The following is a 16,827-nucleotide window of genomic DNA, read 5'->3' on the forward strand; positions in this document are numbered from 1 at the left end:
TCGTATAATTTGACACCCTCTAGGACAGAAAAGGCAGCGAAATTCAGCAACTGCAGTCGTTACATTTGACATGCTCTCAGACTAGAAGTCGTGTCGAGTCCTGTAGTGCGACACTGGCTCAAAGCACGTTTACAATGCAATAGGGCTGCTTTCACGTCACCAGGCATTTTGTTGTGGTTCAGAACCACAGACAATCATGGCAATATGTTGCCACACATACATTGAAATTTAGTCTCTTTTGTGATGCAAATTTGAGGTTGTACACATTACAGTACACTTGGGAGTTTCATCGTGGTTTGAAATGCACACAACATTCCCGATTCATTATAACCTACAAACTTAATGTTGCTTCTCCCCCTTAATGACTGGCAAGCAGGACATCCACAGTGTAAATGTCACATTCTCGCCTTCTAAGAAATCCTTTGTTATGCAAATAGAACAAAGATATATCTTGTCACACTGGAATTTTGTTTTGTCACAATGAGTCTGAATGAGGGTCAACAAATGAAGTTGCAGGATTTGGTTGATGTAACATTGTGCAGCCAAGTTGCAACTAATCATCGTAAGTGTTCTGTTACGACTTGAATTTTAAGACACCTGCACACTTTGACCTCTTCAATTGGTCCATTGTATGCAACTATTAGTTTATTGTTCCGCATGTCTATGTAACACTTGGCACGGTAGCCTACATAATACCTTGATAAGTAAAGAATTCCTTCCTCTTGGTTTAGCATTCAATAGTTTAAATTACCTCATCCCAATCAATTGCCTCACTAATGAGTGATGTAACAAAGTCAATTCAGTGCATAGCATCATTAACAGTCATACTTTCTAAAAACATACATGCAGAGTGGTAAGATAATGATCAGTATATATTTTGTCATATGGTTGTAATGTTTCCTTGTCATTTAATGTTTTAATTAGCAGTCAATAACAGAAAAAAACATGAATGATTACCTGAGCCAAGCAATTCATTTTTAAGGCAGTGTTTATTCAAGGATGGCCTTAGTTCAAACTTGACTAAGCAGCAGTAATTCAAAAATGGTATTACTTGTTCAGGATATCATGAAGTGCAGATCTCTAAATTATGAAGTAACCACCAATGAAAATAAAGTTTGTCATTTCTGTGCTACTGAAACCTCTTTAATTTAAAGTCCAGTAAATTATCACAACTATAACATCAACAAATGCTAAGACCTCAGTAAAACTAGAGAAGACCACCTATATATTCCTGAAAATTCAAAACATTACAGGGTTTGTTTTGTTCTACAGAAATCAGTAGCTATATATGCGGGCAAATGGGTTGCTTATGCCCATTTAAGAAAAAAAATGTACATGTGTCCTGCATGTGACAGTAGATTTTAAATAGTTTAAATATGCATTTGCATACCTGAGATTTGTTGTTATACGGAAACAAAATGTGAAATATTTCATGAAACAATCACTTCAATTACATTTATGAATTGTCTGGATTAACCCTGGTTATTATACAGCTCTTTGACATTTATAATGCAGAGATTTTTCTTAAAAGAACAAAATCATCCATAAAATGAGAAGTTTCATTTTGTTAGGAAAAAAAACATTTATTGTGTAGATGAAACCATCAAATTATATTAGATAGAATTTAGACGAAGTGTTATCTTTGCTATGTTATTTTATATAAAAAGACATACCAAACATTTCTGTTACTAAAGCCTTTACTGTAATAAACCAAATATTTACAGTTTGTACAAATTCTTGACCTAAAACAAAAATACAAAAACGTATCACAAGATGCCAAAAGAGGAACAAGTTCTTCTGAAACGCCACTGTCGTACATTTAGAAGAATGAATGGTTGTTGAAAGAGGCAATGCCACACAGTCAGGCAATAAAGCTAGTTGAGGTCACAAAGGTGTATGACATTCTTCTGAAGACCGGAGGTCTAGTAAAACAAGTCCAAATCCCAGTTTTCCCAGTATTTCTCAGGAGTTCCTGTAGTCCACTCAGTTCACCTGTCACTTTACACATTCAGGTAAAATGTCAGTGTGCTTCAGGATTGTAATCTCAAATCACAGGGAGAAGTTAAAACATCCAGAAAATCTGGTGAGTGTTATACTCTTAGGAACATTGAGGCTTTGGCCCTCTTCAGATGTATAAGGTACAAAAAAGCCTTTGGTATTCAGTAGATAACTTCATAAACTGTGGCCTTCTTGTCCCCAGAGCCTGTGACAATATATTTATCATCCACAGAGATGTCACAGCTAAGTACTGAGGAGGACTCCTTAGACTAGGAGAGAGAGAGAACAGAGATATGTAGTGAATAAAGAGTATTTTTTTTAAATGGTCAAGTAAAATATTACTAGTTAGCAAATTGACTCAATGGTGGTTTAGTTTATACTTGACAGTAGACCCTACAGAATGTATTATTCTTATTACGTTTCAAAATTGCCAGCTTTATTCTGAGACCTGCATCCTTCTCTTTTCTTAGAACCTTAAACTTTCCCATCAGCTGGTAATCCACCTCTTTTTCAGTCACTGATCGACAGTTACAGTATGCAATGCAGCCAATCTATAGCATAAGTCTTTAAAGCAATAAGCAAAAAAGTTGGTAAAAATACGCCAAAACAGTTCTAAATGTTTATGATTTGTCTTTAAAGCTGTAATATAAATTAAAACTGCTTACTTTCACTTAGCAACATAAAGTGTTATCTTTTGAAATCTGTTACAAGTATTATTTATGTGCTCTACTTTAGATGTCTGTGACAGACTTTATGACGCAACAGGAGCCCAAATAATATTTGGATAGTCCATTGCTTTGATCTGAGAGGTCTCCAACCCCTTCTACTAGAAAGCCCATTTCCAGCAGGTTTTATAGGTAGTATATTAAAGCCAGCAATTTTGAAAACCCATAACATTTACACTGTGAACAGTGAAACAAAGAATTTTTTAAAAAGATCATTTGGGATACTGCATTTCAAAACTTAAGTTATTGATCAATTAACCAACTTATAGGGGTTTCTAATCTTAAAAAAAAACAGGTGATTCAAGGTGAGCCATAAGCCTAACTGCAATAGTGTGCAATAGGACAGCTTCAAGCTTTGGAGGCTCTTTATCGACATAACTGACTTTCACTGATGCAATGTTTTACTTATTGTCTCAACAAGAAAAAAAAAGTAACATTTCATTAGTTAAATAGTAAAACTGCAAAACAAACCTCATACATAATAAAACAAATTAAAAATAAAGATAATTCAACTGTACTTGGAATATGCTGGCTCCATAGGGCGTCCTCCAGGCATTCAGGAGATTATCTTTTCCAGTGCTCACAAACCACTTGCCTAGTAATACAAGAGAACTTCATTGTAACAAAACTTATTTGATTTTGTAAAGATTGTTCATTCCATCATTTCCCCCCCCAAGTACACAACCTATTAAAAGTTTAAGATAATGATTACTGTCTAGCAGGTTCTTACCACAATAGGCAAACTGTAGAGAGAGCACACAGCTTTCATGAAGGTGTAGCTGGTATTTGTCTGGTTTGTTCACATGTAGGACCTCAACATTGCTGCTCTCCATTCCTACTGCCAACCACTCTCCGGTGGGACAGTAACCAAGGGAAAAGATCTGGAATCACACAGAAAAGGTCACTAATTTCAAATCCGTATATATCCTCACAAAATGCAGAATGTCTTACATTACTACAGTAAAGCGCTGGCAGTATACCTGCAGTACAGCAGAAGGGACCTTGTATACAACATTTTCGGGAGTCAGATTCAGAATCTGGAAAAGTCCTTTGCATTCTTATTAGCCTACATTCAGTGACTAATCATTTGGTTAGGAAACTAAATCAGTTGAAGCCATGCCTGAACCACATGATGTCAAGGCAAAGAGGTGTAGAACATTTTCTGGTCTTGTGGTTTTCATAAAGTGCAGCCGACCACGTGGCTTAAAGCTTCAATGCCGTTGTAGGTGATACCACTTCTTTCAAGAACTGTATAGATGAGATACTTGGATCAATTAGCAACTAGAAAACAAACAGGTTAAGTGGGCTGTATGCCTTCCTGTTTTTTGTAACCTTTTTCTGCTTTGGGACAAAGACATTCATGCTGATTCCACACCAAGCAGATTGTTACTGTCTTTTGATGTGAGTTTCTTTATTTCCATTTTTAAAAATCAATTTTATCGGGTTTCATGGTACATGATGTAAAGCCTAGAATACCTTCTGCAGTGCCATTTAAACTGCTTCACTTTTCACAAGTAGCTAAGTGACACAGCTATACAAGATTGTCAACATAAAACTGCAGTTCTAATTAATTAATAGATTAGTCACTGGTGCTGGTTTGGATGAATTACAAGAGATTATATTTTGATACATTCCCTTGAACACTTTCTGAAAACAGTTTCTAACAACTTACTTTGAGTCTCTTCTGCATTTTCTTTTACAGTAGTCAGAACTTTGAATTGAAGTGAGTTTCTAGCGGTTTAATTGGTTATACATCTATTTAAGTGTACTATTTGTTGGAAAAATACATTTAAATGCATTTTTAATGTAAGGTAATGACTTGCAAATTATATACAGTATGCTTAAAATAAGTACAACATTTTTTGTGTCATATGTAAAACATGGAATGCTCCCAAAAGACCTCCTGAATCATTTTTAACTGTGCGTATGGATAATTTACAATGAACAAAAAGATGTTTTTCAGCTCAGGAAAGTAGCACAACATTTGTTGTATTTATAACGTGAGAACAATGGGAAAGACTAAATCTAAAACTGAGCTTTTCAAAAAAATAAAAACAACAGTCTAATAGGACACAAAGATAAATACTTAAAAGTTTCAGGGAAAGGGTTTTACTTATCAGAACATTGCTCTGACTTAATACTGGTCTGTATTCTCCAGCTCACCTGTGAAGTGAAATCGTGCTGCTGTAGCTGTCTGCCTTCTCTCAGGTCCCAGGACCTCACTGTGTTGTCCAGGCCTCCCGTCCACAGCTTGGTGCCGTCATTGGAAATATCAATACAGCTGGCTCCATCCGTGTGGCCCTGGAATTGCCTGATAAAACAAATAAGAGATGAATAAAGATTTCCTGACCAAGCCGAAAGCAAACACAATAATGTTGTTAGTTTTGGACCCCATATAAACGCATCTTTTTATTTTTTTTTCCAATGTCTGGTGAAGCATTTGGATAAACAAATTTTGGTGTAACGTGAAGTCTGCTTATATTATGTAAACATTTCCCAGGTGGAAAGAAAGCAAACCAGGATGCAGCTGGCAAAATAAAACATCTCACTGATTCCAGCTAATACGGGTTTGTTTTAAAGTTATTGTTTGTAAACCTCAAGGTTCAACATTAAAACCCTTCAAGATCTCTGATTAATTAACAACAAGGATGATCATCTTTGGACAGGATGAGAAATCTAAAAATAGTCTTTCGGCATGCATCAGGATGATAAACACCTTTAATCCTTCAACAATTTAGTTAAGTACCTCCTCCTCCCAAACACACACCTCCTTTGTCTCTACCAGTTTTTTTCACAACACACTGAGATTGTTAAATTTATCTTGCAGTTCAACCCACACATACATACAATATGAATATCACCCTATCTCACTGATTACTCAGTTTCCGTTTCAACCCACCCATGCTAATTTATGGAGCACTGGAGAATTCAGATCCATCCAAGTCGCCTCTCCCCCCTCGGGGCTTGTGTATAGCATAGGCACAACGAGATGAGATTCAAACTCATGACATTTGCTCCCTCAGCACTAGGAAGCAAGATGCCAATTTCTCACTCCTGTAGATCTCCAGCTGAGGTTGGCAACTCATTACAACTGGGACTCTTAACTGGGGACTGTCTCAGACACTCGGCTCATCAGACAAATTGCTACTTGAGCTGAATATTCCACTGGAGACCAATCATTTCGTCTTTATATAATTAACAATTTAATTTGCTAATCCTTGGGTTGAGATTTCCAGATTGTTAAAATAAATTAGTAATTTTAACACTATTCAGCAGGTAATAAAACAAGAGTTGTTAAAATTAATAAGCATCCCAGAAAAAAATCAGAATACTGGATAGAGCAGGAATTACATATAACGAATGATTATATGTGTTTCTGAGGGATATCTATGTATTCTGAGGGAGCAGGCCTCACCTGACCAGAGTCTGGTTGTGCAGGTCCCACACTGCGATGTTGCCATCACTGCAGCAGGAGAAGCAGACCTTCGAGTCAGGACTGATGGCCAGTGCGTAGCAGGCGGGAGCCGAGGACGTCAGCTCGGCCTTAATGCGCGGGGTAGGAGCTGCCAGATCCCAGATCGATAATGTACTGGCCTCCCCACCAACAATCAGGGTGCAGCCATCTGGCAATAATTTACAGGAGCGGATGTAGTTGTCCCTGTTCTGCATGGTAACCCCCCAAAAGGAAAAAAGAAAATATAAAATAGGGGACAACGAGATACTGAGGGGGGCATATACAGAAATCTCACTATGAGAAACTCGTCTAGTGCTCCATTTCCTGGAGAATTCTTTCTAGCCTGAAATCATCCATCCCCATCATTGCCAGTAATACTGGAAATATACACGTACTGAATAAAAACTACCAGAACAGGGGTAGATTTATATTTTGGATATGAAAAAAAGAATGGCATTTAAATGGGCTTTTTCAAAAAGCATACAATGTGGCACTGTATTTGTTTTGAACCTGCTAAGACAGGTCAATTGTTACTAGCTATCCGGAGCATTGCTCTAAAGAGCAGATACTTGAACTAAAGTTCTCAAAATTTTGAAAACCACTATTTCTAGGCAGAAAATTCTGCTTCTTCCCAAGATTGTCCTAAAATTTCCATCCATGTGATCTTTACATAGCAAGCTTTCTTGTGTTGTTGTACTTGCCTGTATTAATGGAGAGCTACAATTAATAAAGATAACAAAATTTTAAGTGCATTTTAAGCTCTAATCACTTATACAAATAACAGTCTGAGCTAAAACCATTCTGGTATACCACTAAGACTCGGCAAGGACACTAAGCAATACTATCTATAGAGATTTACATCTCTAGGAGTATTCATAGTGACAGATGCCAACACTGCTATATGGCATTTTAAATTAAACGCCGGAAAGTCAATCAGAGGAAACTATTTCTACAATGCCTATTTTTATTACAAACATACCCACATAAAGACAGAGCAAAGTGAGAATGGTTCAGAAGGCAGCCATTTGTGCTTACAAAGGAAATGGCCTTCAGTCAGACTTCCTTTTTTTTGATTGATGTGCTGTACCACCCAGGCTGTGATTGCCGTTTCCTGGTTAAGTCTTCACAGAGTGACTGGCCCAGAACAGAAGGTCCCTTTCACTTACCAAACAGTCCAGCTGAGACACTGGGCTCTTGTTGCCCGGCTGGCTGATGTCCCAGACCTTCACACAGCCCTTGCCGCCGGTGTACACGTGTCTGGTGGGGTTGCTGATGGTAACGGCGCACACCACCTCTCCGTGACTCAGGGTGTTGATCTGTCGGGCATGCCGCGGGATCCCTGGGCCAATCAGAGCGTCGGGAGGGAAGGGGACGGGCTGCATCTGGCCGTCAGCAGTGACGTGGAAGGAGTACGCACTGAGGAAAATGTCCGTTAGGAATATGAGCTACAGAGGTCAGAGTTACGCAAGAGATTTTCTTTTCTACATTTTCCTTTTAAAACTTCACCTAAGCAAAAAAAAAAAAAAGGCGTTTTGTTTCTTCAGCAGTTCAATTAGTACAAAACCAAGAGATAAAAAGTAAACAGGCAAACAAAGCTACTTAGAGAAGACATGCTACATGCATGTCCACAGGCTCAACAAAAGCATTTATGTTCAAGATGTAGGAATCATAACTTTCTACCTCTTCAAATGTAGTAGCAATATCTGATAATCATGAGAAAAAATTTAGAAGAGGGCCTTTTTTCCTTCAACTCAATACAAAAAAGTGCTTAAATTATTAGAGAACCCATGTATGAAGGATACTTGACATTTAGCTGCTCTAGATTTCACTTTTACACTGTACCAGATCCGGTTTGTTTTAATATCCTGGACAAACCCAGACATCATTGAGATGGGTCACAATCAATGTGGAAAGCCCGGATATACAGGTGCTTTACCTGCAGGTCTTCATTAAACCACAGTACAGTTGTAAACAAAGACCTAAAAATATAGCCGCTGTTTGTTTTGTGATAACGAAGATCACTTACGGTTTTCCTCCAGGGATTCCTGCCAAATTAGGAGGCATTCCTGGTACTCGCATAGGAGGATGTGGGTCAAACCCAACCTAAAATCAAAACAAAGCTAGGTTATGACATGTACAATATCCCTGTTTTAAACAGCTAATAGGAAATATTGTGGACTATTATTTTTTTCCTTTTGTGCATGTATTTTTTAAGCCAAGTAAAATAAAGTGGGAAATAATTCTTTGTGTAAAGCTTTTATCCTACTTAGTCATTTCCAGTGATGAATAATTCATGTATTCTAAAACTAACATGCTATGGGCAAAACTGTAATTTTACACGTCATATTTAAATATGGAAGTTTCTCAAATGTGTTTTTTTGTTGTTGCTGTTGTTAAGGAAACCAGTTTAACATGCAAAATAAAATTGTACAAGTTACAAATCTGCAACATGGAAAATTAGGTATCCCAAACCTTATACGTTGCTTAAATTTAGAGGAGTTGATGTTTCCAGTTTTTAGACACTTAATAAAAATCTACTAGATGATTCTGGTTGACATAAAAATGACTTGGTATATTGAATACTGTTCAATTGCAAATCATTTTCAATTAGTGCATTAATATATTTCATAGACAAACTACAAAAATGAATAAATGAAGAAAAAATTAGCTAGGGTAAACTAGAACCCATATTATTTCTTGCTGTTAATCATAAAGGTATTTGTTCTTCCAACAGGAGTTAAGGGTACATTTAAATATTTTTCTAGTTTGCATAATGTTACAAAACCTTTAAATTATCTGCATCATTTCTAGATGTATCTCATAAAAAGATCTGTATTGTTGGTGGCTATTCTTTGCAGTGTGTTATGCATGTATGTATTACTGTATACCGCTGAGCTCTAGAAAAATGTTCACTATTGTTTCATCTTTACTTTTGCCAATATAGTCTATAGCAGAACTATGGCAGTGAATCACCTTTTATCGAACTAACGTGTAAAAAAAAGAAGTGATGCTGTTGCAGGAAAAGAAAAAAAGATTTATAAATCGGAAGCAGCTTAATACTAAAATGGTGTATATATCAAGTGCACAAGAACGTTGTTGCGACACAGACATTCTCCTGACAAAGTGATTTACCATGGGGGAACGTCCATAGGCCACAACCGCAGCAGCAGCTGCAGCAGCGCTCATCTGAGGTGACATGTTGTGGAGGCTGGCGTAAGCAGCTCCGGGACTGGTCAGCTCCCCATTCATCCCAGAATGGGGCATCATCCCAAAGGGGCCCGGATAAGGACCTGGCACTGCCAGGGGAGTTCGCAGACCAGCAGCTGAAAGCAATTCAAAACAGGTGACGAACATTAACAAAACACAAAAGCTCCATGGTCTAAAAGACAGGTTCATGGGTGTGTATACAAGGCACTGTGCCAAACCCTGGGGTATAAAGATAGAACCGCACCATAAGAGAAGGAGTGTTGACTTACGTGCATAATGCACAGTACTACTGTGGTATTTAGAAAAGTGGCTAAATGGATTATATTTGCACAACCATAATGCTTAAAACTCAGAAGTATAACAAGACATTAAGTTAAGTATTAAAGATGTAACGTAAATGTACCATAGCAAACGAGAAAATGTGTATCCATTTTAAAATGGTACCTTTAAAGTTTCTTTCCTTGAATTTAAAGAAAAGAGCTGTACTGTCACAGCAGGAAAAATTGAATTTGTTACTTTAAAGCTATCCAAGTCCCTCAATACTAAGCTCACAATTGTATAAAGAAAATCTGTATCATATTTGAAATGTCTTAATGTACTACATATAAATGTTACAAAAAATGCTATTTCCTAAACATATACAGCCTTAATGCGGCAGTTCAAAAATAATTACAGCCTCTAGGTGTTGATTTAGGGCTTACAATGCCCTTTTTCACCATGTTAATATTACAAAATATATGCAAGACTGTAAGTGTGTTGGATCAGGCCCCTAAGCTTGCTATCATTCTGTGCATATGTAGTAAACAGCGCTTGTATTCATGTGCACTGTCAGATGTCCTCTTAGGCATTATTTCCTGTATCTTATTAAAAACAGGAAATGAACTGTGAAAATCGACTTTGAGCTCAAAGTTGGGATTGGACAATCACTCAGATACGGATTATCTCTTGGTAGATTTCAATATTACATCATTAAACTCAGCATAATTAGTGGTATAAACTGTCCTCAGTTTTTTTTATTAAACAACCAGAGGTAGGAGGTAAAATTAGTGTATACAAATCTAATACTTAAGCTCTACATTTTTAAAAGAAAAAAAAAACAGATTCAAATATATTCTAAATTTTTTCCAAAAAAAATACATTCTAACTGGATGCTTTAATAATATTTGCGGCCATTCCTCTGACACAATAGCCAACGGATAGTCTAGGAAGGCACAGAATAGGCAGTAATTACAACTTGAATGACAATTCCATGCAGGATGGGAGTGTGGTCTACTGTAGTGGCTCTTAACCGTGGTCCAGGATGACCCCTGTGTCATTCATATATTGTTCCAAAGGAGCTCTTACTAATTGATTGATTTAACTGAATTCTTGCTTTATGAGATCTGTTAACCTGCAGGCTTTGGTTTCCAAAATCCCTTGCTGTTCATGTGTGTGCCAAATTTCTTTTACACAAGTCCATCCAATCTCTCCAGAATTTGCTTAAGTGGTTGCTGTATTTCTTCATCTCTCAATAAGGGACCAATTAAACTTATATAGAGACAAATGGGTATAACTATCAAACTAGGAAACCATTCCAACATTCAGGGCTCTGTAGAGGTCTTCTTACATTCCACACGCCTGTATAGACAGGTAAGTCCCATAAATTACATCATGATTGATACCTTGGGCATCAATACCTATCCCAATGTAAGTGGGGAGTATGCCTATATCAATAAATGTACTATATCGGATTATACATTTCACCTGTAGTAGAACAATATATCCTAAATATTACATTTTTTATTTTTACTGAATAACTCACAAACGTCCATATCATTATCACAATATACATCATTTTCAAATATCAAAGTACAGAGAAAAGTTGCAACATAAGGAAGGATGTCCTTTTGATACATTTGGAAATGGTTAGCATTCAGATTTTCTCCCTTGAGAATAAATAAATTGCAAATCGAGAGAAGCTCTCTCATTTACAAACGTCCCAATAAGAGTCTGAAGTAAACCTTGTAAACATGCGCACCTAAAAACATTCCTAATCTTAAGTGGAAAATTCTTCATGACTGAAATTTCCTCTCCAAGCTCATTGGTTTACCACAAGTCCACTCAAGAACACCATTGTAAGCTAAGTGGCTGTTAACACGGGACATAAAATCTCTAAATACATATATAGAAATAGTCACACATTATCTCAGGAGGAGCCAAACACTGGCTGCACATTGAGATTTAATTATCTTAATCATTCAGTGATGGTGACTATAAAAAAGCATTGATAAAACCTAATTTGTGAATTAACATGGAGGACTGGCAGTTATAACCCAAGTGATCTCAGACTAGAAAGTTCCGTTGAGATTAGAAAGTGTGTTACCTAACTACGTTTACTTATTGATGTAGTACTGATGACAATTTAAAATGAACAATTCTTGTCATGAGAGTTTGATTCATGACCACTGAGATGCTCAAATCTGGTCCTGGGGAGCCAGTCTGGGTTGTGGATCATTTTAAATCTTCCAATCTGAAATTTGGACCACATAAGCAGGTGAATGCGTTCAAATTTTAAAGGCAATTCAAAGATTAAATTAAATCTACTAATTTAGATAAAGAAAATGCCAACAGCCTGAACTCGTAGGAACTACAGCTTGCGATTGCTAATATAAGTGAACCAATTGACCTACTAAATTGATCAAAACTGTTCTTGGTCTTTACAAACTGATGAGTTTAAGGTTGTCTTTAACATTTGTTCGATTTTGGCTCTGTTTATGGCAAGGACAGGAACGGCCGACCCGAGTACAGACAGACTGATTTTTGTAAACCACTGCAGTTCAATTCTAATTTTAGACAGGTGTGTCTGCAATATTTCATTCCAGCTGAGCTCCTAATGACCTAAATTATTCTTGACTAAACTTGATCTATACATCAACTTTTGGGTCTTCTGGTGCTGCAAGACTTCAACATACACCTTTTGGACAACTAGTAAGTCTTCTGTCCAGACAAAACTTTCCAACCCAACAACCCAGCACGGTGCCCAGGGACAAGGTGCTGTAGGATGTGCTGTCCTTCGGATACTAAACCAATGCAGTAATTATTTGGTCAGTAAAGGTCCCCAGGCACTATCTGTGAGAGCAGAGATGTTACCTGTGGGTAAGTTCAGTTCTGACTGAAGTCCACTTTGGAACTGTAGAATTTCTACATTTCTGTCTTAAATTATTTGTAATTTTCCTTCACCTCTGCTGTGTAGTGGGTTTTCTGGCACACAATGGCAGTCATGCAGGTAGGTGCTGCACTTACGTGGGTCCACTCCCATATAAGAAGCTCTCTAGGATCATTAATTAAATGGTGAAAATACCATCACTGTGTACAACATATTGAAAAGCACTTTATGGCTTACCAGATTGGTTGGCCAGTTCCATAGAGGGAGGCTTGGAAAGACTGGGTCGCAGGCCAGGGGTGGCACTGGTTCCTGGAGTTGGCATGTCTGCACGAGGAGTTGGTGTACTGGATTTCAGCACAGGCGTGCTGGCCTTTTCGTGCTGTTATCATTGAACAAGTAAAAATAGTTGGTCTTTATCCACATTATACAATTCATCATATCAGCAGCTTGGCTGCTGGGCACAGAACACAATAAATACTGCCAAATCCTCACAAAACCACACATTGCTAATAGCATTAACTTGAAGGTTTAGGGAGAAAAAAGGCAGCTATTTGTTTTATTGCTAAAAGGACAAAATAGTAATGTAATAATGTAATTACCATGCATCTAAATCTTAAAAGTATTCTTTATGGGTTAGGCAATATCAGCATTCAACTTGATTGCAACTTTCAAAGGGTTAGTGTCCAAAGTGTCAAGCAGCACATTTAAAAATGCAGAAATGTTTATTCCTGTTGGTCACACTAAAAAATGACATTGAAAATTGTGCTCTTAAATCTGAAATCATTAAAGAAATATCCATACATGATTTAATGTTGATTTTCAAGTATATATCACATGTAAACTTCTTTCCCTCAAACAGTAAAGTGGGAAACAATTGCCGGATTTCTCCAACATCGCATGACTTTTCCATTTAAATGCATAGCTGATGCAATGCGCACGTTATTACAAACAGATTAAAGAATGATTTTAAGACAAATAGTAGACAATACAAATGTGAAATGTGACACTATTTTAAATGCAAAAATCCCCAAATGCTCCAGTAATTTGCCGTATAGCTAATTTTTCATCACATTGGTATTAAGTTAAGATGGAGAAATGGAAGAGATATCAAGACCTGAAGCCTTTATTATGGGTGCATGTATAGTATAACATGTATGTACCCCGAGCCATGAACCAGACCAATGACCTGGACCAACCATATGACCAATGAGCAGGAGCTGCAAAGCTCTCAGATCCCACTGCAGAGTCCGATGGACTTGTCACTACGTACCATGCTCATCTCTTTAGACTTAAGAGAAGAGGAACTGCCAGAGGATGCAGTAGAGGCTGGGCTACTGGAGGCATCTTTCTTCAGCAGGCGAGTTTTTTCTAATCCATTCTCACGCGGGGAGTGAGCAGGAGTGCCACGTGGCGAAGCAGGGTCCTAGAGGGACAAAACGTTAAACACAAGTGTAACCGCGCCCACACATAGGGGAAATTTCACTTCCAACAGTTCAGCTTGACCCAAACAAAAATGTTTATAGACTTTTGAAAACATTTCCAGTGGTAAACTACTGGATATAAGCCCTTTCCACCTTGCTTTTCCAACCATAATTTTGTTTTCAAGTCACCAATTACTAAAGAAACAGATGTAAAGAACATTTATATTTAGAGAAGTTGAAACAATTCAAATACTTCTGCAAACTGTCAATATAGCTGTTATTTCACATATACACAAACTCTTTGCAAAAAGGTATAGACTTTCACATTTTTCAGAGTTCATTTAGGGCAAAGCTCAGTGAAGTGCTTAAGGTTTAATCAGTGTTCAAATTAGTTATGGTACATCTAAGCAGCAATGAATTTCCCAGTAAACCTCATCTATTTTACATCTAACCATCTGCAAAAACTTATATGGGCATTACATTCTGTAAATGGGTTTCTTTTAAAATATATCATACATTACAATATTTAGCTTTTGTTACTTTCCATTTCAATTAAAAATTATTCTCAAAAAACCTATGTGAAGACAGCTGTTAAAATAACCCAGATGACATAATAAATTTTAATGCAACTTTGGAATAAGAGCCAAACTGACGTTTTTGACAAAAACAATTACCAAACAAAGCAGTCACTGTGATGACTTTATGGTTTCCTTAGCACTGACAGGTCATGAGTTCACATTCCCAATTCAGCTACCAGACTGGGAGTGAAGCAGGAGATTTAACAGCAATCCACACTGATGCCCCCTATCTCAGAGGTCACTTTCCTCTCATACAGGGCAATTCTCTATGTTCTAAAGGGGCAAGTGTTAGAGTAAACTAGCAATTTTTGCTGCCAGTAGCAAAGCCTGGCTGCTAACCAGGAGCTGGCAATGAAAGGTGTTTAAATACCAAACTCAAGTGCCCCAGAGGGGATCTCATGTTGAAGGAAAAGCATAACAGCCTTCTAAGCAAAGTTAGAAAAAAATCCTCTAAAATTAAGCAACAAACCTCATTGGAAACATCAACTACCAAGTTGTCATCACTTTTGTCTCCATCACTGTCCTGTAAATAGAGGATTTTGTTATGCACAGATGAGCCAGCAACACTAACAGTTGGCAAAGCTTTACTATCTGTAGTGCTTTATAGCACTTAAAGCTAAAGAAAGTCATTTTTGTCAGTACATCTATATCAAGATCATCATCAGTATTTTACTACATTGCAATGTAATATTTACAATTCAAATATTTAAAATGTTACACTAACTATAAACTATGAATGTGATTGTATTTGAGATCCAAAACTTTACTAAACCTTTTTTTATCTTGGAAAACATTGCATTCGACACACTGCTATGTATTTTATAACATGCCTTGGCACTACACACAGCTGATAAAATGTCAGTTAAAAACAGTAGCACACAAAATGATCTTTTTTTTAGTAAGTTGTTCAATGAACTGAGCTTTTTGGAAACAGTATATTTTATATTGAAAATTACTCATTTCTTACGTAATGGCTGGAATCCTTGTCTTCAACTTTCCTTTTCTTCATATCATTAGAAAACTCTGGTCCATTTCGACGTTTGTCTGAGCCCCGCAGGCTCTCGGGAACCAGCAAGGAGTTACTCTAGAAGAGAAGATAAAGGTCAGTGTTGTTTGAAAACAATTTGTACATTAACTCTTTCTTTTTTTAAAGAGGATGCAATAAGCTTCAGTGAAACACGACACCAACATTTCTTTTCATTCCCCTATAATTCAGCCCATCATCAGGCCTAGCCTTTCATTCCTCTATAATTCAACCCATCATCAAAGACTTCAAAGAGAAACACTGATAGCACTCCATGCATTTTAATCAGGGGGTCTGTGTTATTCACTGTGAAGCCAACAGGGTTCAAAGTCCATCATCAGTCACCATTCACTTGTCTTCTATTCAAACAATCAATGCGCTTGGGGAACAACAGATTTCATACAATATTCATGAACATTCTTTGCATAGTTTTGCCATACTCTTCATGTAAGGATTTTTATTATACTATAAGCATATAAATTCAAACCTCCAAACACTACAACACGAAGGATTTTAATTATGAGATGATTTTTAATAGCATAAAACACAATTATTAATGTGAGGTAAGACACATTATAAACTGCTATAGCAAACAAAAGCGTTTTTTTTTCTCATTGGAACTGTATATCATGCATTTTCTCAAGGTTCATAAAAATAAGTGTGAAAAACACAAACTGGTCTGCTTGTGTTTACCGAAAGGATTTGTTTTTCAGATACATCATTAAAAAAAAAAAATCAGCAAAAATCAGTACCACTAATTCCCTAAAGAACAGTAACTCATCAGGACATTCACTGTATCATTGTAGAAAGAGTATTAGTTAATGGAATCAGATTTATTGTTCAAGGCTTTTGAATTAATTCTTTCTGTGGGGATTAGCATCAAATCATTATGTAAAATAGATTTTAAAATGTTTGACAATGAAATGTGCATCAATATCCACAAAGACATTAATAAACAAGCAAATCGAGGAATGAAGTAAAGGGCTGTCTCAGGCAGTGCTTTCATGTCAAGCCACACAGGGTAAATTATTTAAAAGATCTCACAAAATAAACCACTGACCCGCAAAATACAAGCAATTTTGATGTTTTTCAGGTCACATGATAATTTTACGCGTCTTAGATTCCCATCTCCCCTCCAGCTAAAGTATTAAAACATGTTACAATGAGTTCCTTTAAACACAGGATTAGCATATCCAAGGGGGCAATTTGTTCAGTGATGTGTTAAATACTAGGAACAATGCTGAATAATTTCTGTGAAAAAAAACCCTTTCACAA

At 36.9% G+C, this 16,827-nt stretch overlaps 1 protein-coding gene across 4 annotated transcripts in view; it reads right to left on the reverse strand.

Moving 5' to 3' along the window:
* Positions 1–970: 970 nt before the first annotated feature.
* LOC148673560 (transducin-like enhancer protein 1) overlaps positions 971–16,827 on the reverse strand; it is a 48,496-nt gene continuing 32,639 nt past the window's right edge. For all 4 annotated transcript variants that reach the window (XM_088630175.1, XM_088630174.1, XM_088630173.1 and 1 more), the window contains exons 9-20: positions 15,496–15,612; positions 14,998–15,051; positions 13,800–13,952; positions 12,767–12,908; positions 9,310–9,500; positions 8,204–8,280; positions 7,344–7,593; positions 6,139–6,386; positions 4,887–5,034; positions 3,454–3,604; positions 3,242–3,318; positions 971–2,267 (exon numbers count right to left, since the gene is read on the reverse strand). In XM_088630175.1, the coding sequence (XP_088486301.1) occupies positions 2,160–2,267; positions 3,242–3,318; positions 3,454–3,604; positions 4,887–5,034; positions 6,139–6,386; positions 7,344–7,593; positions 8,204–8,280; positions 9,310–9,500; positions 12,767–12,908; positions 13,800–13,952; positions 14,998–15,051; positions 15,496–15,612 (1,716 nt within the window). In that variant the 3' untranslated portion in view covers positions 971–2,159. The remainder of the gene's footprint in view (positions 2,268–3,241; positions 3,319–3,453; positions 3,605–4,886; positions 5,035–6,138; positions 6,387–7,343; positions 7,594–8,203; positions 8,281–9,309; positions 9,501–12,766; positions 12,909–13,799; positions 13,953–14,997; positions 15,052–15,495; positions 15,613–16,827) is intronic.

This window comes from Lepisosteus platostomus, chromosome 4, assembly GCF_059453375.1.
Source record: "Lepisosteus platostomus isolate fLepPlt1 chromosome 4, fLepPlt1.hap1, whole genome shotgun sequence".
Taxonomy (NCBI): Eukaryota; Metazoa; Chordata; class Actinopteri; order Semionotiformes; family Lepisosteidae; genus Lepisosteus; species Lepisosteus platostomus.